The sequence below is a fragment of the Rhineura floridana genome, chromosome 2 (assembly GCF_030035675.1).
Source record: "Rhineura floridana isolate rRhiFlo1 chromosome 2, rRhiFlo1.hap2, whole genome shotgun sequence".
Classification (NCBI taxonomy): Eukaryota; Metazoa; Chordata; class Lepidosauria; order Squamata; family Rhineuridae; genus Rhineura; species Rhineura floridana.
In genome coordinates this window covers 165,942,321-165,967,167 of record NC_084481.1, presented here as the reverse complement: position 1 = coordinate 165,967,167, position 24,847 = coordinate 165,942,321, and the positions used below count along the sequence as shown (strand labels likewise).

At 43.8% G+C, this 24,847-nt stretch overlaps 1 protein-coding gene across 9 annotated transcripts in view; it reads right to left on the bottom strand.

Moving 5' to 3' along the window:
* Positions 1-24,847, bottom strand: part of TTBK2 (tau tubulin kinase 2) — a 163,953-nt gene that overhangs the window by 57,582 nt on the left and 81,524 nt on the right. For all 9 annotated transcript variants that reach the window (XR_009760697.1, XR_009760695.1, XR_009760696.1 and 6 more), the window contains 4 exons: positions 16,818-16,891; positions 8,135-8,275; positions 4,388-4,492; positions 1,727-1,792 (listed from right to left, as the gene is read on the bottom strand). Coding sequence is in view for 6 of the 9 variants with exons in the window: in XM_061611280.1 (XP_061467264.1) it covers positions 1,727-1,792; positions 4,388-4,492; positions 8,135-8,275; positions 16,818-16,891 (386 nt within the window). In the remaining 3 variants the exon portion in view is untranslated. The remainder of the gene's footprint in view (positions 1-1,726; positions 1,793-4,387; positions 4,493-8,134; positions 8,276-16,817; positions 16,892-24,847) is intronic.

Here is a 24,847-nt window from a genome sequence, read left to right as displayed (position 1 = left end):
GGGACAGACTCAGCAAGTGAGGGGAGAGGGGGGGGATAAGGAGCCGCAGCCGCAGGCTCCGAAGGCAGTCGCGGCAAGATTTAAAATGCCGCAGAACAAGCCGAGGTAGGCGGGGCAGCCCCAACCAGAAAGGGACACTGAAAGCAGAAAGAGCCGCAGCCGCACGCTCTGGAGAAAAAACTAAGGGAGCTGCCACAAAAATAGGCGGCGAGTTGAAAAAAGAGCGGCGGCGCAAGGCAGAGAGCTGCAGCCGCAAGCTCCTGGATTAAGTCTGCATCCACCGGCTGAGGAAGGGAGAACCGCAGCCGCGGTCCCCCAGAATCGCCGTTCGGCTAGGCAGGGAGCTGCAGCCGCAAGCTCCCATAATAAGGCTGCGTCCGCTGCCTTAGGAAAGGAGAACCGCAGCCGCGGTCTCCCAGTAAATAGCTAGGGACTGAGGGGAAAAAATAGACAAAAAGGGGATCCCCCTTTTTGCACACACTGTGTGCAAAGACAAACAAAGTAGTCAGTCTCACAGACTCTAAAGTAAAAGACAGAGGGAAGGAAATAACGTGGAATACACACACAAAACCTCCACACCCTGTCACACAAATACACAAAAAACTTATCTAGACGCTAAGCTATATATCCAACTTGCACGGACAACGGCAAGAATGGAGAGTGGGAGGGGCCTGACGCCCCTAGTCTTGACTTCAAAAACATTCTTGCCTTCGGACGATAGGTGGAGCTATAACCCGCTTGATGGCAGTCCTCCTATGGAAAATCCAAAGGGACCTGGATAGACTAGCAAATTGGGCTGAAATTAATAAAATGAAATTCAATAAAGACAAATGCAAGATTCTGCATTTAGGCCACAAAAACAAAATGCACGGGTACAGGATGGGAAATACCCGGCTTAGCAGTAGTGCGTGTGAGAAGGACCTTGGAATTGTAGTGGATCGCAAGTTGAACATGACCCAGCAGTGTGATGCTGCGGCAAAAAAGGCAAACGCGGTTTTGGGATGCATAAACAGACCTATAGTTTCCAGGTCGAGGGAAGTAATAGTCCCACTATATTCTGCATTAGTCAGGCCTCATCTGGAATACTGCGTTCAGTTCTGGGCGCCTCATTTTAAGAAAGATATAGACAAGTTAGAGCGGGTTGAGAAGAGAGCGACGAGGATGATAGCCGGTATGGAGAACAAGTCTTATGAGGAAAGGTTGAAGGAACTTGGCATGTTCAGTCTGGTGAAGAGAAGGCTGAGGGGTGACATGATTGCACTCTTTAAGTACCTGAAGGGCTGTCACACAGAGGAGGGTACAGATTTGTTCTCTGCTGCCCCAGAGGGTAGGACTAGGTCTAATGGTTTTAAGTTGCAGGAGCGTAGATTCAGATTGGACATTAGAAGGAACTTCTTGACAGTAAGGGCAGTTCGGCAATGGAACCGACCGCCTAGGGAGGTGGTGGGATCCCCTTCGCTGGATGTCTTCAAGCAGAGGCTGGACAGCTATCTGCGGGAGATGCTCTAGCTGTGGATTTCCTGCTGTGAGCAGGGGGTTGGACTCGATGGCCTACAAGGCCCCTTCCAACTCTATGATTCTATGATTCTAACACAATAAATATTTCAGACAATATTATTTCCAATTATAAATCCTGTATAGGAAACCACAGAAGAGCCAGAAAATTATAAACTATACCATTTGTAATTATTTCAATTACAGGCTGATGTAAATACTAATTACTCACTCTGTTTCTGTGAGCATTGACTGATGCATACCGCACTGTCCCTCTAAAACCAGCAACAGCTCTGGGCTATCAATGCAGGAGAGGAAAAAATTCTGTATTACAGAGTATCAATTACAGTTACACATATAAGAGACAATACAAAGAATAACATAGGCCTTCTACTTTTGGAGTCTTCCTCCACTAACAATTCACAAGTCTATTTAACCTATGTCAGCCTTCCTAACCTCTGGATCCCCAGATGTTGCTGGATTACAGTTCCCAACTTTCCAAACCACTGGCCATGCTGTCTGAGGCTGATGGGACTTGTAGTCCAACATCATCTGGGGACACAAATGTTGGAAAAGGCTTCAAAGTGATTGTTGGCCTCTCTGTGGCTTCTCTCACAAGTCTCCTTGTTCGAGCGCTGAGTTTTGAGGGACGGCCTTTTCTTGGCACTGCCTGGGTGGTGTGATGCAGCTTCCACTTCCTGATTATTGATCCAACTGTGCCCGTTGGGATATCCAAACACTTGGATATTATTTTGTACCCTTTTCCTAATCTATGCATTTGTATTACATTATCTCTCACTTCTGTAGAATGCTCTTTGGTCTTCATTTTCCTTCAGATCCACAGCCTGACCAATGATCCTTCAGCAGTGGGGGTTTTGTCCTGACACTGTGACAGCAACTTTAGTGGTTCACAGGTGGAGGCCAATGGTAAGGTAATTGTGTCTTCGATAGGGCAATTTCTTTCATCTGTGTAACCTGGGAGCTTCCACAGCACAGGGGCTGAACATTTATGGAAGCAACATGTTTCAGTTTTTTATGTTTCTTAAAAACATTTCCCAACATAAAACCAAAATCACCTTACAATAATTGATTTTGAGTTTGTGTTTCAAAATAAAACATCATACATAACGAAATTACAATGTACCATTTGTAATTCAGTAATATGAGAGTATTGGTCAGGGGTCTGATTACTTTTGCAAGGCACTGTATCAAGAGAAGTCAGTCAGTCTACAAAAAGATCATTTATCACTACGGCTTTCTATCCTTTTCCCCATTTTGATAAATTTCCTGCAAAAAAGTTTATTGTAGTAAGGGGGAGTCACCATTACACACGTATTTATCCTTATCAACATGAAGCTGAGGGCAGGTCAATAATTATAAATAAGTAAATCATAAACTAGGTTAAATAGCTGATTTAAGGTTTAGTAGTAATATGAGAAGCCTTGGTGGAATCCAACATAGTGTTAAGCCTCTAATTCTGTCAGTACAAGGATTTCTCCTTGCTGTGCGAAACATTCCCCCCTTCTTCTCCCTCTGTGCGCCAGCTAAACCTATTCTAGGGGTTTTCCCCAACTCTCTAGAACAGATCTGGGGAGGGCATGGGACACACACGGGGGGGGGGGAGTCCTGTTGCACAAGTGGAAATCCTTGTGCTGATAGAACACAGGAGTGAATACTACTCCTAAAATAGAAATGATAAATGATGGTAAGTTACATATGCTGAAATCACTGGGAAAACTTACATTTAATTCCACAAAGCACCTAACCAGCCTCCTTGAAAACCAGAATGGTTTAAACTGATTTCTTTATCTGGTCCCCCGGCTGACAATATCTGTGTATTATTTTCTATATCTGGAGCAGCAACAAAATGTTTGGGGAACTGTTTATGGCAGAGATGGGCAAGCTGTAGGTGCTCTCACTGCATTCTGCCAAGCACTGGAGAGACCCACCCACCTTTCCTCACACTGCCCAGCTGATCAGTTGGGTGGCACGGAAAAGACTGTTTCTGCAATATAAACAGCAGCATAGGAGCAGTGATCTTGTGTAAAATCAGACGCACGGACTGTGTTACAATTCTGTACATTTTCCATGTACTAAAGATACATTTTACAATACATATATACAAGACCGAGTATCAGATAAAACCTGATTATGCCACTGAACACAGTATTGGGAAGCCCTGATTTTTACTGTTGTTCACCTGAGCAGGCTGAACCAAAGAACTCAACAGTGCCAAGGTCACACAGTGGCCTGGCTCACATTACATTAAACCATAGTTTAAAACAAACGATGGTTTAATGTGAAAAAACAGCATGCTACTGCATGCTGCTCAAGAAGTTTTTTTTATAAGTTCCCATGGTGCTCTCCTCCCCCCCCTCCCCCTTATTGTGCCAGGCAAAATCAGCTAGAGTCTGGCCTGTGGTGTTATTCAAACCTGGGCTTGTGGTTTGGTTTGCTCAAACAAACAAGGCAGAAATCCAAGAACAAACCTTGGTTATCACTCAGGGGTTTGGGGGGTAAAACAAATCACAAGCCTAAATTCAGATGACATGACAAACCACACTCTGCCTATTTTGCCCATGGTATGGCAACAGCAGGATAAAGGAGGAGTGTCCTGGGAATTTTGAACATGCTACATTAAACTGTAATTTGTTTAAAACTATTGTTTAAATGTAACGTGTGAAGCAGGCATTATATAACTAGCTCAAGACAAAGGGATTTCATCAAATCCATATTTCTTTATAATAACTACTAGGATCACACAAACCTCCCAATTTCTAAGAGTAATGAATCAAATATGGATAAGAGAACTCAGTCTGACAGTCATTTTAGGAGTAGTTTCAATACATCAAATTAAAAATTATTTATAAGAAGTTTTATTAGAATTTCTTACTGGTCTGACATCCCCACATGAATTTGTAAACTGACGTGCCAAGCCAAAATCCAGCATGTAACACTTCCTCCAGGTACTAGGAAAGCGCCCCATAGCAAAGTTAGACTAGAAAAGTAGAAGACATGCTGATTTATTATAACATACAAGTTATTCACTGCAATCTCTGCTTTCATTTTATATTTATGGTTTATAACAATCTGGACCAAAAAACCCCAACATCATCAGTTATCCATATCACATAACCAGAGGTAGAAAGCATCCTTCAGTATTACAGCACTTCCCTCCTGAATGTAGAAATCTTGTAGAGATTTGCACTCCTAGGCTTGGAACTGTTATAAAGGCAAGACATTAACAAAAACTTTTTAAATGCCTGTTGAAAACTTTCCTACATCACCAAGCTTATGCAGGTAATTGAGAAATCTTTCTGCAATAGTTAGTTAATGATTTCTTATTTTACTTTTTATATGGTTTTATCATTATATATGTTGTAAACTGCTTTGATTTTTTAATTTTTATTTTTTCCAACATATTTTATTAGATTTTCATATCATACAAAGCAGTTAGCATACAATAACCAATAAACAGATTACAAAAGCAAATAAAAATGCAAGTACACAAAGAAAATCCAGCATCAAATTTTTAATCAGGGATAATGCAGCAAATTTAAACCATATTGAAATACACTATTAATATAACTGATAAAACTAAGTGCTAACAACTCTCATGAAAATATAACAACCTAATAGCAACCAGTGGACTAAACTGTTTTTCTTTTTCTGTTTCATCACAGATTGGAAAGCTCACAATTTAAACTCTCCAGACCTTAAAATAAGTTGATAGAACAGGGTGTTCATGTGCATCTTCATTCATACAAGAAATAAAACAAAATCATATTGCAAAAAAAATGGTCCTGAGTAGTGTGTCCCCTTGATAGTTTCAATTTATGCAATAGCTTTTCCAACAGGGCAATTTGAATACCTTTGAATACCAATAATCTAGATTCTGGAGATTAAATGTCTTGTTGCCTGGGCTGCTGCTAAAAAAAAACATAACCAGCTCTTTATTTTTTATAACTCTATCCAGACCAATAAACAAATTATGAAGACCTATATACAGAGAGTGGGAAATCTTTTATTTAGTGATAAATGAAATTTCCACAAATATTTTTCCCCCAAATCACCTCACATTTACACAATCCCACCTCATGTGGTTTCAAGTACCAATCACTTGGCATCCTTGCCAACACACAGGGGATATACCAGGTTGCATAAAAGAAAGCTGTCAGAGGGTCAGATGCAACCACAGACTACTTGTAATAATAATTCCCTAATTTGGGATGAGAGTGATTTATGCAGAGTTTTAATCCAAGGTTTACTCCACTACTCATCCTCTATAAGAAACCCCCAATTTAAGAAACCCCACCATACTGATTATTATCTCGCCCAGAGTCAGCACTCAACAATCATTTCTACAAGCGTGAAATCAGCCCCAACTCTACATTAGATTTTCTCGAAGGGTCAATTGTCTTTTTGTATCTTTCTGGGTTTAAAAGGAATGACCATAGTTTGCAATTGAGAAGGTATCTCAATAGTTAGTTAATGATTTCTGGTTTTACATTTTATATGGTTTTATTATGCATCTATGCATGTTGTAAATCACTTTGATTATTTTTATGAATAGCAAATAAATAAAAATAGGTTTTTTGCTTATAATAAAATATTGCAACTTATGACAGATTGTGAACATTTGGATTCCTGTCTACCTTAAGAAAACAGAAGACAGCAGCAAGAATTGCAAACTGCCAGAATTTTTTGCCAAATCAATTCTTACTTCAAGGATAGAATTCTTACTGGAAGATACTAGACCTCCTCTGCTGTGCTCCCATATGGACCCTTAAGGAACAAGCCCTTTGATATAAATGTTAATAATATAAATCCTGGCCCACTCAGTGAACAGTCCCTGCTCACATGTAAAAGGAAAAGCAGCAATTTATGTATGTATATATTCTTCATATCTGACTCAGTATTTTGTACCATTCCATAGTACTGGCACATGGTTTAGGATTAGCTATAAACCTTCTTGTGATCTGAATATAAACTATGCTGCAATAAAAATACATATACACATCTTTTAATTATTATCTTGCATAGATTAAAGAACTTGAGGACCTGGCACTAATCCTAGATGTTCAGATGGTGTCAGTGGCCAAGATTTCTATCAGCTTTAACTAATTTGCCAATTACAACCCTATCTGGAGAAAGCATATTCTGCTTCAGTTATACATGCATTGGTGGATGGATTACTGTAATGCCATTTTACTTGGGGCTGCCTATTAAAGACAATTCCAGAACTTTAAACAGTTCAAACTGCCAGAATGTTGGTAAATGCAAAGCAGTCAGACAGCTATCCTGCACTAGTTACCAATTTGTTACCAGGCTAAATTTAAGGTGCTGGATTTCACTTGTAAAGCCTTGAATGGTATGGGACCCAGTTATCTAAAAGACTGCCTCTGCCTATATGAACCAACAGGGATTTTAATTTTTTTTATCCCAGGCCCTGCTTTCTGTCTCCCACTGAATCAGACTTGTTTAGCCAGGGCCTATTTGGTTGTGGTACTCAAATTATAGAACTCTCTCCCTTAGGATAAGCAAAGCCCTCTCTCTATGCATTTAAGCATGTATTAAAGACACTTTATTTAGGAGGGACTTTTATAATTAGTTCTAATATAAACGTTTTGGAATAACTTTTAGAAGACTTTTTAGCCAAGCTCTTTAAAGTTATTTTGTTGCTGTTATTTTTATTGATTATGTGATGTACTTTTTTAAATTTTTATAAGACACCTTTTAAGAGGTGGTTTAGGAGTTTTCCTAAAAGGTAGGGTATAATTATATTACATTTTAAAATATTAAAATTAACTCTTAAAATCATAACTCAAATACCAAATGCTACATTGATGCAACCAAGCAAAAAAAAAGTCATATCTAACCAAACAAAACTAATTGCCTTAATTTGCATTCATCAGTTTTGAGCTACCCTAAAGAAAGGTTTCCTATCTGCCTAATTAATTTATTATTTAGAGTGCAATTTTGCTTAAGTTTTAACACAGTATACATGTTCTGCTTATATATAACAAGAAAACAAATATTACAAAAAAAGATAACACTGGTCTCATAGCACACACCTGTTGATGTTTACTCTGAACAAAGTCCTTTTACATTCAACAGGACTTACCCATAATGTATTCAGGATTGTAGCCTAAAGCTGCAATCCAATACACACTTACCTAGAGTAGGTTCCATTGAACCCAATGGAGCTTACTTCTGAGTAGACATCATGAATTGGATTGCCACCCAATTTTTACAAAAAAAGGCTGTATCCAACTAAGCTCTACTCAGAGTAGATTTAAATTAGTTATGTCCATTGATTCCATAAAGGTACTCTGATTAGGACTAACACTGGATAAAACCTTAAGGCTGCAATCAATTGCTTGCTTTTAAAACCCAAAGCAATTATTATTACTAGATAAGATCATTACAGTTAAGGAGTTCTAATGTTACTTTTATAAATTTGTTTTCAGTAACAATCGAGCATTAGTTTTTAAAATATGCACTGTCATCTTAATAGCTTCATATCCAATTTCCTGGTTGATCTCACTACATTATCATCTCCTAATAAGTTACAATGTAATGACAACAGTTGCAACTTAAATTTATTATTGGTTTTGACAAAATGTATGGGGAAACTCACTGGTTTAATATCTCTGTGTAAAAAACCCACAGAATGAATGCTCTCAATAGATTCAAGAATTTGCCTGCCAAGTCGCAAGGTAGTACTGATTGTGAAGGTCCCTCTAGTTTGGCTTCGACGTAGATCTGCCAAGTTCCGACCCTGAAAAAGTAAAAAAGTACTGTTAAGTGGAGATTGCCCTCTGCTACTCCAAAAAAAGAAAGACAGAAATTGCCAGTAATATTTACTTTTTCTCATTGACTTTTCATAATCGTTTTATAATAAGCAAAATAAATCAACATGAGGATTTATTTTATTGTTTTTTATGACAAATTGATCAAGGGGAGAATATATAACAAAATATAAAGTGGCCCAGTCCATAAGCCAAAATAAACCATAGCTATTGTTATTCTTGTCTTTGCTACTTGCTTTATTTAAAAGAAGTCTCAAAGTGACTTATCAGCAAGATAAAATACAAACAAATAAAAACAATAAAAAACCATGTTCTTAAAAAAGTTAATCCAATAAGAAGGAAATGTCCTATCCCACCCCACTAAAAGAAGAGCAGCACAAAAGAGGCTACCCTAACCACCAAATGGCTGGGTAAATAAAACTATACTAGGCTGGTGTCTAAAAACTGAACATGATGGTGCCTGGCCCATTTCTTTGCGGACAGCATTCAACAGACAGGGAGCCACCAATGAAAAAGCCCATTCTTGTGTAGCCACCCTCCACACCTCTCTTGGAATAGACATACGGAGAAGCGCCTATGATAAAAACTGCAGAGTCCAGGCTGATTCATGTGAAGAGAGGCAGTCGTTGAGATACTGAGGTTCTGAGCTGCGTAAGGCTTTATAGGTCAAAGAACTAAACCAGAACACTAACCAATAGCCAGTGCAGTCAAGCCAGAATTGGTGTAACATGCTCAAATCTCCTGGTCCCAGTCAGTAATCTAGTCTCTGAATTCTGCACTAGCTGAATAAGAACATCAGAACATAAGAAGAGCCTGCTGGATCAGGCCAGTGGCCCATCTAGTCCAGCATCCTGTTCTCACAGTGGCCAACCAGGTGCCTGGGGGAAGCCCACAAGCAGGACCCAAGTGCAAGAACACTCTCCCCTCCTGAGGCTTCCGGCAACTGGTTTTCAGAAGCATGCTGCCTCTGACTAGGGTGGCACAGCACAGCCATCATGGCTAGTAGCCATTGATAGCCCTGTCCTCCATAAATTTGTCTAATCTTCTTTTAAAGCCGTCCAAGCTGGTGGCCATTACTGCATCTTGTGGGAGCAAATTCCATAGTTTAACTATGCGCTGAGTAAAGAAGTACTTCCTTTTGTCTGTCCTGAATCTTCCAACATTCAGCTTCTTTGAATGTCCACGGGTTCTAGTATTATGAGAGAGGGAAAAGAACTTTTCTCTATCCACTTTCTCAATGCCATGCATAATTTTATACACTTCTATCATGTCTCCTCTGACCCGCCTTTTCTCTAAACTAAAAAGCCCCAAATGCTGCAACCTTTCCTCGTAAGGGAGTCTCACCAACCCCTTGATCATTCTGGTTGCCCTCTTCTGAACCTTTTCCAACTCTATAATATCTTTTTGAGATGAATGTTTTTGAGTTGTACTATATTCAAAGACAGCCCCATGTATAACACACTGCAATAATCTAACCTAGAGGTTACCAAAACACAGACAATTTAAGGTAGGTTATCCCCATCCAGACAGAGTGGCAGCAGGGACACCAGCTGAAGCTGTTGGAAGGCACTCAGAGAAACTGAGTCCACTTCTGCCTCCAGCAACATCAGTGGATCGAGGAATACGCCCAAGCTGCGCATCTGCTCCTTTAGGGTGAGTGCAACCCCTTCTAGAAGAGATTGAACCCCACCCGTCTGGTCTAGAGAACCACCCACTAACAATGCCTCAGTCTTTTCTGGACTGTGCTTTAGTTTATTAGCTCTCATCCAGTCCAGCCACCAATCCTGCACATCCTCTGCACCACCTGCGGATGTAAAGGAGAAATAGAGCCATGTTTCATCAGTATAATGATGACAAAGCACTACAAATCTCTGTATGATCCTACTCAGCAGTTTTATATAGATATTAAAACAGAATGGTGGATAAGATCAACCCCTGTGGAGCCCCACATTGAAGGTTCCACAGGGCCAAACAGGATTCCTCACTCACCACTTCCTGGAGATGGCTGTGCAAATAGGACTGGAACCACCACAAAGCAGTGCCATCCAGTACCAGTTTGGACAGCCACTCTAGGAAGATACCATGGTTGATGGTATTTAATGCTGCTGTGAGTTCAAAGACAATCAATAGGGTCACAATCAATAGACAGAGTTCATCATACCGGGTGACCAGGACAGTTTTTATGTCAAAAGCAGATCTAAGCCTCAACTGAAATGAATCTAAAAAACTGGTCTCATCCAAGACAGCCTGCAGCTGTGGCTGGTGACAACCCACTCAACAACCTAACCCAAAAAGGGAGCATCCCACATGATAGTTATTAAAATTGTCTGTATCCAGGGAAGATTTCTTAAGGAGTGGCCTTACCACTGTCATCTTAAACATGCAGGGATTCTTGTCAAGAGACATCAATCAGCTCCCTGGCCCAGAAAGCCATTATTATTATCATCATCATCTTCATCATCTTCATCATCATCAACAACAACAACAATTGCATCCCGCCCTTCCTCCCAGTAGGAGCACAGGGCAGCAAACAAAAACACTAAAACATTCTAAAGCATCATAAAAACAGACATTAAAATATATTAAAACAAAACATCTTTAAAAGCCACATTTTTAAAAAACTTAAAAAATATCTTAAATAGCAATTCCAACACAGATGCAGACTGGGATAAGGTCTCTACTTAAAAGGCTTGTTGAACGAGGAAGATCTTCAATAGGTGCTGTAAGTTAACAAATGGCACCTGCCTAATATTTCAGGGGAGGGAATTCCAAAGGCATGGTGCCACAACACTAAAGGTCCACTTCCTATGTTGTGCAGAACAGACCTCCTGATAAGATGGTATCTGCAGGAGGCCCTCACCTGCACAGCGCAGTGATCAACCCGGTATATAAGGGGTAAAACAGTCTTTCAGGTATCCTGGTCCCAAGATGTACAGGGCTTTGTAGACTAAAACCAGAACCTTGAACTTAGCCCGGTAGCTAATGGGCAGCCATTGTAACTCTTTCAGCAGCAGCGTGACATGTTGGCGATACCCTGCCCCAGTGAGCAATTGTGCCGCTGCATTCTGCATCAGCTGCAGCTTCCAGACCAACCTCAAGAGTGTTGACCCTTAGGCTATACTACCTCTGGTTATTTTCCATCAAGTCTGAAAGCCTGGAGCAAGGAAGAGTTGTATGTTATGTCTTGCTGGCCGTCAAGGTTGCTGGTTCCTAAGCAACAGAAGATAAGAGCTGGAGTGAGAGCAGCCAGCTTCTCTGTTTTCTCTGTGAGGGGGTTTGTTCTTGAAGGAGCAACAGCTTTCTGTGTGAGCTCTTGCTTAATGCTTAATGCCTTAATGTCCTGAGTAAATGGACTCTTAACACTATGTCGTGTTCTTGGAATTTCTTGACCACTTATACTCTAATGCAACAGCGCTTACAACGCACAACGCACACATCAACAGGTTTATGGGCCCAGATCCAGCGCACGTTACAGAGTGAGTAAGTGGTCTGAGCTGCAGACTGAGTTCCAGAGAGCAGCGTGATTGATTGTGCCAGACAGAGGTGAGCAGAGATGGCTGTAAACATGTCTGGAGGCATGCCAATGGAGAGACTTAATGAAAGTAATTACGCCAGCTGGAAGATGAGAATGCAGGCTTTCCTGATAAAAGAGGAGTTATTTGCTGTGATTGAAGGGACCCCACCGGTACCACCAACAGCGGCCTGGACGCGCAGAGATGAGAAGGCGCAGGCTTTTATTACCTTGGCTCTATCCAACTCTCAACTGCTGCACATAAGAGATGAACCCACAGCCAGACGTATGTGGGACGTGTTGCAGGCTCTTCATGTGCAACAGACAGCGGGATCCAAGCTGTGTCTGGCAAGGAAGCTGTACCAGATGCGTTTCACGGATGAGTGCACCATGAGTGAGCATCTTACTGAATTCAGGCGCCTATTTGCTGAATTAGAAGACCGAGGCGTGGAACACAGTATCCTTCAGAAGACGTATATTATCCTGGCTTCACTCGATGGAAGCTGGAATAATTTTGTCATGGCGATGGAAGCAATGCCAGATGGCAGACTGAATGTGGGTTTTATTGAGGAAAAGTTGACCCAGGAGTGGCAGCGGAGACAGGAGGCGAAAAAGGCCGAACCGAAGGAAGCTGTCAGAAGCAAGCAGGCAAACTACCAGGAGCAGCAACGGCTGAAAACGTGTTATTTTTGCGGAGCGCGTGGACATATTCAAAGAGACTGTGCAGAAGCAAAGAAACAGAGATGGAGGCTGGAAGCAGAGCAGTGTGAACTTTGTCAGCGCAGAAAAGCCTCAGTTTATGGAGACAGACTGGACTTTGGACAGCGGAGCGTCCCATACCCTCGTAAAGGACTTACATTTATTGCACACATCAAAAGAAGTGCAGGACTATGTTTTACTGGCTGATGGATCGAGACGAACTGTCAAAGCGCGAGGGATGCTGAAATTTAGTAAGATTGGCATAATTTCTGATGTATTGTATGTCCCTGACTTGTCTAGTAATATTTTGTCTGTTCGAAAACTGACCAGCATTGGGTTTTCAGTGGTGTTTGACAGAGACAAATATTTTGTGAAAAGGGGGGGTGAAATTTGCATGCAAGGGAGCCTGAAGGATTCACAGTTTGTAATAAAAAGCAATCAGGCAGGGTGTGTTGCGTTTGGTGCTGAGGCGCAGACACATAAAGGCTGTGTGCATGATTGGCACAGGAGGCTGGGGCATGCAAATTATGAAACAATTAAGAGAACCCCGAGTCTGAGTGAAAACATTTGTTTGACAGATTGTGGTCAGATAACGGATTGTGATGCCTGCAATAAAGCTAAAATGACTATTGCACCAATAAACCGGGAGGCGGAAAGCTCGACAACCGCTCCCTACCAGCTCATTCATGTTGATTTATCAGGGCCAATAAACAGTTCACGAGGAGGTGCAAGGTATTTTATGGTCATAGTAGATGACTTCTCGAGATTCACTCATGTTTATTTGCTGAAGAGGGAAGACGAGGCAGAGCAGAAATTGCGTCTGTTCCTCAAGAAAATTCAAACTCAACATAATGTCACTGTGAAGGCGATACGATCAGACCAAGGGATAGCGGAGAGAAAAAACAGGGTGCTTCAGGAAGCTTTGAGAGCCATGTTGGAGGATTCTAGTCTCACACACTCTTTTTGGGGAGAATGTATTTTGTATGCGACTTATATATACAACAGGGTGTTACATAGTGCCATTGGGATGTCACCATACGAAAAACTCACTGGGAGAAAGCCGAGGGGGCAGCACATTGAGAGATTTGGAGCCCGTTGCTGGGTTCATATTACACAAGGGAAAAGACATGGCAAATTGGCACCTAGAGCACAGGAAGGGTTTGTGCTGGGTTTTCAGAATGCATATTACAGAGTGTGGATTTCAAAAACACAGCAAGTTGTTCTGAGCAGAAGCATTAAAGTCTTAGACAAGCCTTGGGATCAAAAGCAAACAGTTATTCTCAATGGATCAGATGACACAACACTTACACCAACACCTACACCTACACAAGGGGTGAAAGAGGAAGGAACAGATATTCCACTGAAGGATGCATTAAATGAACTGATATGGGGCAAACGTAAAACAAAGAAACGTAAGGCTGACGATATGACAGATCCTGAGCAAGCCATGCCAGGAACAAGTTCAGGAGGGGGTGCAGTGGGAGCAGAAGCTCCAATTCTTTTAAGGCGCTCTGAGAGAGCTAACATTGGGAAACCTCCTGACAGATTTACTGTGGGTTTAGTCAGCAGCCCAGGTATGCACCAAGTCATGGAGATGGATGCAGAAACATTATATCTGACTTGTGTACAACCAAAGTTTGATTAATAAAGTTTGAGCTTGGAAACTGTAATGTATGATGCAATGAATTAAAATGTATTACTGGATGCAAATGTATAACCATGTATTGTAGAACTGTATTGCTGAACTGGAAATGTTATAGTTGCAAATGTTATAGAAGCAGCCTTGATGAAAAAGGTGGGAACTGTTGACCCTTGGGCTATACTACCTCTGGTTATTTTCCATCAAGTCTGAAAGCCTGGAGCAAGGAAGAGTTGAATGTTATGTCTTGCTGGCCGTCAAAGTTGCTGGTTCCTAAGCAACGGAAGATAAGAGCTGGAGTGAGAGCAGCCAGCTTCTCTGTGTTTTCTCTGTGTGGGGGGTTGTTCTTGAAGGAGCAACAGCTTTCTGTGTGAGCTCTTGCTTAATGCTTAATGCCTTAATGTCCTGAGTAAATGGACTCTTAACACTATGTCGTGTTCTTGGAATTTCTTGACCACTTATACTCTAATGTAACAGCGCTTACAATGCACACCGCACACATCAACAAAGAGCAGCCCCACATAAAGCACGTTACAGTAATCCAACCTAGAAGTTACCAGCCAAAGCTGGTAAAAGGCACTTCTAGCCAATGACGTCACCTGGGCCTTTAGTGACAAAGATGGGTCCAGGAGCACCCCCAGACTACGGACCTGCTCTTTCAATGGGAGTACAACCCCATCCAAAGCAGGCAACTGACCAATTATCCGAACTCGGGAACCACCAACCTACAGCGCCTCCATCTTACTAAGATTCAGACTCATTTTATTGGTCCTCATCAAGCCCACCACCAAGTCCAGGCAGTGGTCCAGGGCTTGCATGACCTCTCCAGATTCAGATGTTACAAAGAAATAGAGCTGGGTATCATGAGCGTACTGCTGACACCTCACCCCAAATCTCCTGATGACCGCTCCCAAGGGCTTCATATAAATGTTAAACATAATGGGGGACAAGATGGTACCCTGCAGCATCCCAGAGCACAACTGCCAGGGGGCTGAAAGACAATCACCCAATTCTATTCTCTGAAAACAACCCTGGAGGTAAGATTAGAACCACTGTAAAAACAGTGCCTCCAATATCCATCTCACCAATATCCATCTCACTGATCATGACAAGAGACAGACGTTAAAATCCTCCATTCTGAGATCTTCTACTTCCTGCCTGGCCGAGAAGACCAGAACCAGAGCATGACTTGTCACATGCAATGGGCCAATGACATGTTGGGACAGCCCCATGGTTGTCATAGCAGTGATGAAGTCTTTCATTGCAGCCATGAAGTCCCTCACTTCGTGGCTACAGCATGAATGTTGAAGTCCTCCAGAAGCAACAACCTCAACACACATCCAAGTCCACATCTGTCAGCTCAGACAAGGAAATTGTGTTTTAAATTGTTTTTAAAAGGTGTGTTTTAAATTTGTATATTTGTTTTTAATGTTTTTAGTTACTGTATGTAAACCGCCCAGAGAGCTTCGGCTATGGGGCGGTATACAAATACAACAAACAAACAAACAAACAAACAAACAAACTGCTGCACAGCAGGTGATAAAACCAGCATAATCCCTAATCTGTTACATTTGTATGGGGCACAAATACTCTAGATCTCCACTCAAGCAGACAGAAAGCTTGGACAGAAAAAGTGAACTGCTATGGACTACAGCAAAAAAAAACCCAACCAGACCCTCAAGCCTGCTCTGATGATACACCAGGTACCCAGGCAGGCACAGCATAGACACACCAACTTCCCCCTGCTTGCCCACTCAGATCTCAGGAATACAAACCAGGATGGTCTTCTCATCTACAATCAAATCATAGATAAGGGTGATCTTATTTAAAACTGAATTTAGTGGAGTTACAAAGAATGAAATATATGCTTCTGGTTTCATGAGATTTAGCTGTGTATGTGTACATATGTGTGTCTGTCTAGTCCTACCCATTTTGGGGTTTGGCTCCATTCATTACAGGAATGCAGCTCCCAAAACCAGTGTGAAGTGGTCCTCAACCAGAAAAAGATGCCCTACCCTTGTCTAACTACGGCCATACTACCCGATCTCATCTGATCTCAGAAGCTAAGCAGGGTCAGGCCTGGTTAATACTTGGATGGGAGACCACCTGGGAATACTGGGTGCTGTAGGCTTAGAGGAAGGCAATGGTAAACCACCTCTGAATACCTCTTACAATGAAAACCCTATGAATATATCAAAAAAACTTCATAGGATCGCCGTAAGTCGTAATCAACTTGAAGGCATATAACAACAATACACCCTCGTCTAAGGAACTAGTGTTCACCCTCAGGTTCAAACCATTTCAGTCTAGAACATGAAACATTTCTACTTCTATGTTCTACAGTTCCCCATTAAAGGAAAATACTTGATTAATCTCATCATGAACTAAAGAATATACTGTAAGTGGAATAGTGAATGTTGTACATTTTAATCTGTTCATCAATTCACAAATGTATTCTTTCAAAGAAAAAGTTGGATCATCATAAAAAAATAATAATCCTCCAATCAAACAAGCACCATTAGATTAGCTGTACTGTATTTTCAGGATCTTTCCAAATTAAGTATCAACAGAAGTTTCTTTTAATGATTGCCTGTGCATTACTATCTTTAATGCATGCACAGCTTATATTCTTTTAGATAATGAATAAATGTAATAAACTCACCTGCAACTGCATGACTACATAGTTAAATCTGTCATTCCTTCCACAGCCAACAAATTTACAGACGTGATCTTTTCCTGCAAAAAAAAAAAGATGCAAATTTTCCCATATTTTTCTTCTCACAAGCTTAGATCCAGAAAAGCACCTACAAAAGTGGGGTGTAGAAAGGTGACTTTTCTGACCTGCTGTAGAAAAGTCTCTTCTAAGGCTAAGCTGTGGCTTGAGTGGCTGAAAGGAGATTGGGGGAGCCAAAAATTGGATGGATTCCTGCTCACAGATGGTGCCTCCAACTTATTTCAGCAACTCTCTCTACTCCAGCCCACCCCACTCAGGAGGTCTCAGCCCTCAGGAGAAGCTTTTCAGGGAGCTGCTAGGAGAGGAGGCAGTGGGAAAACCACTTTCTACTAACCCCCTCCGTAATTACTTCTCTGAATCCAGACCATAATTTATATTTCTGAGTGATAGTAAAAAGAAACACTTAGATGCATCCTACATGCCTTTTACAAACTGAAGGAGCAAGAAATATACGTGGAAGCAACTTCTGAAAGATGAAAACCACTTTGTCTCCATATCTCTCCCTTCCCAAGGAACTTGTTTTTTCTTCATTTAAAATTAAATATTGCTTTATTACGGGACTTGTTAAAATTCATGAAAGTAAACACATTTCAGTCTTGATAATTTTTTTAAAAAAGGATAAACTCTTTTCCACAAGGTCTTATCCACTAGGTCTGATCTACCCTATGAAATTCTGATACAGTTATATGATGAAAGAATGCTCAAAACAATAACTATCAAACGAGTCCATCCAATGATTTTATTACACTGAAAATGAAAAACAGGTTTAAGTATAAAAAAATGGTCAAGTGTAACAAAAAAATAACATTTTAAAATCTTACGTCTCAGAGCTTCAGAAACTATGAGCCAAACTATGGGTAAGACCCGTAATCAGAATTTTCTGCCTCTCTAACAGAACTTAACACCAGCCACAGGGAGCTCACAAATCTAATCAGGACCACAGCATTGGGGGGGAAAACCTCTTTCCCCAGCACGGTCTTCTCACCTAAAATCCTTGCCAAAGCTGCTACTTACCTTGCAAGTGAAATCATAAAACTGCAAATAGCGATTTCATAGGGAGAATGTCAATCAGAATAACGGTAAAGATAAAAGAAAGAGAAAGAACTCAATGGATGACTCACAAAACTCTTAAAATGATTAAAGAGAGAAGGAAAGCAAAAGGAAACAGAAACGTGTTGAGCCTCGGCTCTCCCTTCAGGGGCAGGAAAGAGGGAGGCATGAGTTGCAGGCGCCTCAGCTGTCTGAGGGCGTGGAAGAACCAGCAATTATTGAGTCTGAGCAGGACCTTGGGAGGGGAAGCGAGCCTGAACCTGGGCCAACTCCCACTGATAGCCGCCCCCAGTTGTCGCAGAGGAGCCATTGGGGGAAGTTCAGGAGACTCTGCCAACTCCTCCCCAGCCAAGCAGTTCTCAGGATGCCAACAGCGTGACGCAGCCTCCTGACCTCGAGCCTTACTCCGGAGCAGGTGTCTTCCGATGAACCGTTGGAGACCCACCCCCTGTCGCCTGCCGCCATGAGAAGTGGACAGGGCAGAGACAGGACTTGCGAAGAAGTCAGAGTTTACGCTTAAAAACATTCCCTACTTAAGCTGGCAGCGCACGGGGGGGGGGTTGCTGAGTCAACTTTCTTCACACGTCATAGAGCATGTGTAGAGTGTAGCTAGGGATTCTAGTGAGTCAGTATAGGTGTTTCTTATGAAGCGCAATGCCTTTGATGTATCCATTACTTTAATAAAACTAGATTTAATTGCACCCATGTCTCAGTCTCTCGGTTCCGGCTCTGGACGGGACAGTTTGACTCAGCTACCATCCCTACTCGAATTTGTTCCCATGACTGACGACATGGTCCTGGACGGAGCAAGAGGGGGAATACCCATAACCATACCGAGATCCAGAACCTCCGAACAACCACGCAAGCCCTACAAGCCAAGAACCAGAACCTTAGAGCCACGACACAAGCCCTGCAAGCAGATAACCAGAATCTCAGAACCTTGATTGCCCAAGTCCAAGCTGCGCCGCCCAGAGCAGTGCAGTGGCAGCCCTTGTCAAAACTCCGGTGGGACTTCCAGTTCGATACGGGGGTCAGAGTGAACAGTACGCTACATTTCTAACTCAATGTGAGTTGTACATTCAGGTGCGCCAAGCTGAGTTCCCGACAGATGATGCGAAGGTGGAATTCATCATCGGCTTACTGGAAGGTGAAGCGGCCAAATGGGCCACCCCATATTTGATTTGCAGCGACCCAGTACTGCGACAGTTTACTGCCTTTAAGAACGCAATGGGGGAGATGTTCCGAGACCCCCAGAGGAAGGAGACGGTGGCTCACCAGCTAGGAACCCTGCGGCAGGGAAGGGGTCCGTGGGAGCATACACCAATGCTTTTCGCGTCTTGTCTCAAGAAACAGAGTACAACGATCCCGCCTTGATGTACTTCTACAGAAATGGACTGAGTTCAGAAGTTTTGGATGAACTGGTGTGCTCCACGCCCCCAGACTCCCTGAGGAGTCTGATTCAATTGAGTCTGCAGATAGACAGCCGCCTGGAAGGGAGGAAGCTGGAACAACGGATGGAAACCTCTCGGGGCCAGGTTGCCGCCCCACCACTTCATGCGTGCCCTGTACCCAGCTCAAGCATCCCTACTCTCTCGGGAGAGGAACCCATGCAGATTGGGGGGGCCAGACCGCGCTTGACAGAGGAGGAGAGGGAAAGGCGCCGGAGGGAAGGTTTGTGTCTATAGTGTGGGAAACCCGGTCACATCGCCCAAAACTGTGCAGCCAAAACAGGGAGACCCCAGCCGCCGGAAAACTCCACATCCCAGCTCTCGTAGAGGCTATAGAGTTGGGGGGTGTCACAGACATTGAGCCTCCGTCACAACCCCTTCCATCCCAAGGTGCCCTCCTGTTACCCATTCGTGTCACCCTGCCTTCGGGCGAGAGTTTCTCAGCCAAGACTATGATTGACAGCGGAGCATCTTCTTGTTTCATGGACCGAGAGTTGGCGCGACACCACGCTATCCCCACACAAGAACTGAACCAGACGTTGGCAGTGCAAACTATAGACGGCTGGCCCCTGAAATCAGGGGGAGTAACTCAAGCAACTGAGGTGTTGGAAGTGACAGTTCCTGGACATGGGGAAGAACTGTCGTTCTATGTGGCGTCTTTGCCTCGCTTTCCGGTGGTGCTGAGCATGCCTTGGCTGGTCAAGCACAACCCCATGATCTTCTGGGATGAAGCCGTGGTGGTTTGTACTTCCAAGTATTGCCATCAACACTGCCAGCCTGAAGAGAAGCCGGAGGTGATGGCAGGTGTGCCTGCTACCAAGGAAATAAAGTTGCCCTCCAAGTATGGGGATTTTCAGGACGTGTTTGACAAAAAGGAAGCAGACCAACTCCCTCCTCACCAGCCCTATGATTGTGCGATTGATTTGATGCCGGGGGCACGCATTCCCACTGGAAGGATCTACTCCCTGTCTGAACCAGAGTTGGCAGCGCTAAGGGAGTTCCTGGACACGAATTTGAAGAAAGGCTTCATTCGCCCGTCGCAGTCCCCAGCTGGGGCACCTCTGTTGTTCGTAAAGAAAAAAGGGGGGGAGCTCCGTCCATGTAATGATTACCGCGCCCTCAACCAAATCACGATCCCAAATAGTTATCCCCTGCCGCTCATCAGGGAGATGTTGGAGCGGCTGCGCTCCACCAAGATTTACACAAAGCTGGACTTGGGGGCTTATAACTTGGTGCGGATTAAGGAAGGGGATGAGTGGAGGACTACTTTTAAGACCCATTACGGTCAGTTTGAGTATTTAGTTATGCCATTTGGATTGTCGGGCAGGCCAGGAGTCCTCCAGAATTTCATGAATGACATCTTCAGGGATTTTGTGGACCACTTTATGATTCCGTATCTGGATGATATCTTGGTGTATTCGGATACCCCCGAAGAACACGACGCACATGTGCGCGCACTGTTGCAGAAGTTACGAGAACACCGCCTTTACGCTAAGCTGGAAAAATGTGGATTTGACCTGACCACTTTGGACTTTTGGGGGCATTGGGTCTCCCCGGCAGGAGTAGAAATGGATCTGGAAAAAGTCAGTTGTGTACTCACATGGCAGCCCCCCAACACTAAGAAAGACTTGCAGCTCTTCTTGGGGTTTGCCAATTACTACCATCGGTTCATAGACAATTACTCCAAACAGACGGCGCCGCTCACGGATTGCCTAAAGGGCCCCGGACCTTTCCACTGGACAGAAGCTGCTCAGAAGGCCTTCAAGAACCTGAAACGAAGTTTTGCTACCGAACCCATCCTACAACATGCAGACCCTGCGCTTGCTTTCATGGTGGAAACAGATGCATCAATTGGAGGCGTCCTTTTGCAACCGTCTCAGAAAGGGGGAGGGCTGAAGCCTTGTGCCTACTTTTCCAGAAAACTAACAGACTCTGAGCAAAATTACACTGTGTCGGGAAAAGAGCTGTTGGCCATCAGAGATGCCTTTGAAGCCTGGAGACACCATTTGGAAGGGGCGCAGCATGAAATTGAGGTGCGTACTGACCATCGTAATCTGGAGAGCCTACACACTGTCCATAAACTCAACCAATGGCAAGTGCGATGGGCACAGTTCTTCACACAGTTCCATTTCAAGATTCATTATATATCTCAAGCGCAAAATAAGAGGGCTGATGCCCTGTCCAGAAAGCCGGAGTATCTGGGGGACCCCACCCCAAGGACCTTGCAATTCATTATCCATCCAGAGAAGGAGTGGTGGGGGCTTCTCAAGAATCGTGGGAGGCTGAATTACACGAGGCACAAAAACAGGACCCCTTCGTCCAGGAGCAGCAGGCCAACACAGATGTACCGCCTGAAACAGAACTGAAGGACTTTACATGGAAGGATGACATAGTGCACCATCAGGAGGCTAATTACGTGCCCCCTGGAGAGTTGCGAGCCAGGGTACTGCGTCAGTGTCATGATTCTCCCACAGCAGTCCACTTCGGAGTCTTTAAGACCCTCCAAGCCGTCACCAGGGAGTTCTGGTGGCCCAAGGTGAGAAAAGAAGTAGAGCGTTACGTCCGCTCCTGTCCCACTTGCATGAGAGCCAAACATGCCATGGGGAAGCCATCGGGGTTGCTGGAACCCCTTCCTACTCCATCCGGACCATGGCGGATGGTAAATATGGACTTTATTACAGACCTCCCACCTTCTCAGGGAAAAACCACAGTTTTGGTGGTAGTTGATGCTTTCTCGAAAATGGCTCATTTCATTCCATGTGCTGGACTTCCAAACGCTCAAGACATGGCCAAGCTATTTGTTCAAAATGTGTACCGGCTGCTCGGACTGCCAGACAGCTTGGTTTCCGACCGGGGATCACAATTTACTGCGCGCTTTTGGCAAGCATTGTGGAAGTTACTACAAAGTGAATTAAGACTGTCGTTGGCTCATCACCCCCAAACGGATGGGCAAACTGAGAGGGTGAACGCAATTTTAGAACAGTATCTACATTGTTACGTGGGGTACCAGCAGGACGATTGGATGTCGTACCTGCCTTTAGCCGAATTTGCCTATAATAATGCCGTGCATTCGCACACGCAGCAGACCCCTTTCTTCGCCAACCTTGGCTATCACCCCCGAGTGTTTCCGTCCCCAAAGGACAATCTCTCCGTCCCAGCCGCTGAGGAATTCTTGCAAGAACTCCATGCTATGCAACAGTTACTCCAGGAACAACTGGAACGAGCCAAGGCGGATTACAAACGCACAGCCAACCAGCACCAGCAAGGAGGAGTCCTCATTCAAGTGGGAAACCAAGTGTGGGTGTCTACACGTTATTTACCTATGCATGGCCGTTGTCATAAGCTTCAGGATTGTCGGGTAGGGCCATTTGAGGTGGAGGCGCAGATTAACCCCATGGCTTACAGACTGAAACTGCCTCCTACTTTCAAGATGTACCCGGTCTTTCACAGGGCATTACTGACCAAGGATGCTCCTCCCGACCCTCACCGGCTGTGGATCGAGCCCACACCACCGTTGTTGGTGGATGGGGAGGAGGAATACGAGGTGGAACAGATATTGGACTCAAGGAAGCACCGCGGCCGCCTTCAGTACTTGATTCACTGGAAAGGGTACGATCCATCCGAACGTTCGTGGGAAACAGCGGAAGACGTGCACGCCCCGGCTTTGGTGAGAGAGTTCCATGCGGTTTACCCAGCAAAACCCAAACCTCGGGGGTGGGAAGGGTTAAGGCATGGAGGAGGGGATGATGTTGAACCTCGGCTCTCCCTTCAGGGGCAGGAAGGGGGAAGGCATGAGTTGCAGGCGCCTCAGCTGTCTGAGGGCGCGGAAGAACCAGCAATTATTGAGTCTGAGCAGGACCTTGGGAGGGGAAGCGAGCCTGAACCTGGGCCAATTCCCACTGATAGTGCGATCTCAGAAGCAGAGAGCGCACCGCCCCCAGTTGTCGCAGAGGAGCCTGTCATGGTCTCCCACCCCTACAGGCACGGAGACCAAGCTTCAGACCCAATTCCCACCCTTAGGGCAATTGATCTGGAACCCAATCACCAAATTCCCCTTGCCAAGGCTGTGCAAACCAACACCAACCCTGCAAGGTAGAAGATAGGCTGCCACCACCCCTTCACTGGTTCAACTCAGAGCTAGGGGAACTCAGAACCCAGAAAATAGGTAAACCAAGGTTCAATAAGACAAGAGCCAAACTTCCACTCCTTGTCAAGAAACCTCTGGTAAAACCCCAACATGAATTTAGGCTTAACTCCTGTTAGGGTGACTTGCTCACCTCAATTCCCGGGTGGAAGTGAGAGCTGAGGAAAACCTGATTGACTGCTAGGCTTTCGGCCAGGTACCATAGTAAAGACACATAACACACAACCTCTTGATCAAGAGTGGCCCCAGTCTTAACACAGGCACAACAGCCTGGCAAGAATGAGAACCCCTTTTATTTTCAGCAGAGTCAATATATAGGTTTCAGAAGTAGAAGGAGTAAAAGAGCAATAAACAAAATGTAACATAACATTGTTGACAACGTCAGAGACAAATAACAGGCTCCTGCTACAATTCAAAAGTCAGGACGTTCCTCCTTTGAATCTTTGGAGCCCTTGAGTAATACATTGTGAGATAGGGATGGGGATGAGGCGAGTAACTGACACCTCTAGGGGTCATAAACATAGGAACATATACACAAGAAAATACATATGGCCCTGGGGAGCCCTCTTATCAATGAAACTACGAGATTCCGTTACTAAGCCTCTGAGGAAGTGCCCAGAAGGAATTCAAAGAGAAATACAAAAGTCTTAATTATACAAAGAAGATACATGGGTGTAAATACACATTAAGTACTGCAAGAATAAAACAGACAGCTCAGTTTATTATCTTCTCAAAACACTGACATTGTAGGCACCTCCAGGGCTAAATTTACAGAAAAGGAAACAAAACTTAGAGCAGCTGTGCTCTCCCTCCTGTTCCATCAGAGTTCCATCGTGCTTTGCTACTTTGGCTCACAAAGCCTCACAAGTGCCTCTGATTTTATTCCTAACACTCCCTTATCCTTGGTAGTTTCGTAGTCGAATGGTCAAGGTGCTGGATTCAGAACCACCCTTACCCTCAATGAACACACCAGATTAAATAGAAGTAGCTTTATTAGAAAAATATAAGTGCACATCAAAATATAGCAGCAAAACAATTCCTCAAAACCACACACTCAATCAGGGGTTTAGGTATGCATAAGAGAATTCACACACACAACAAGAAAATAACAACCTAGCTAGCCTGTCTACTTACTTAGGAGATAGTTGGTTGTAATCTCATCTCTCCTCAGAGAGAATAGCATCAGGTACAAAACAATGGAACCCTACATAGGTGACCACCAACAAGATGGACACCCATAGGCATCATCCAGAGAAACCTTTCAGAGGGAACCTTTCAGAGGGAACAAAGGCTATGGGTCTCAAACCCTATACTTA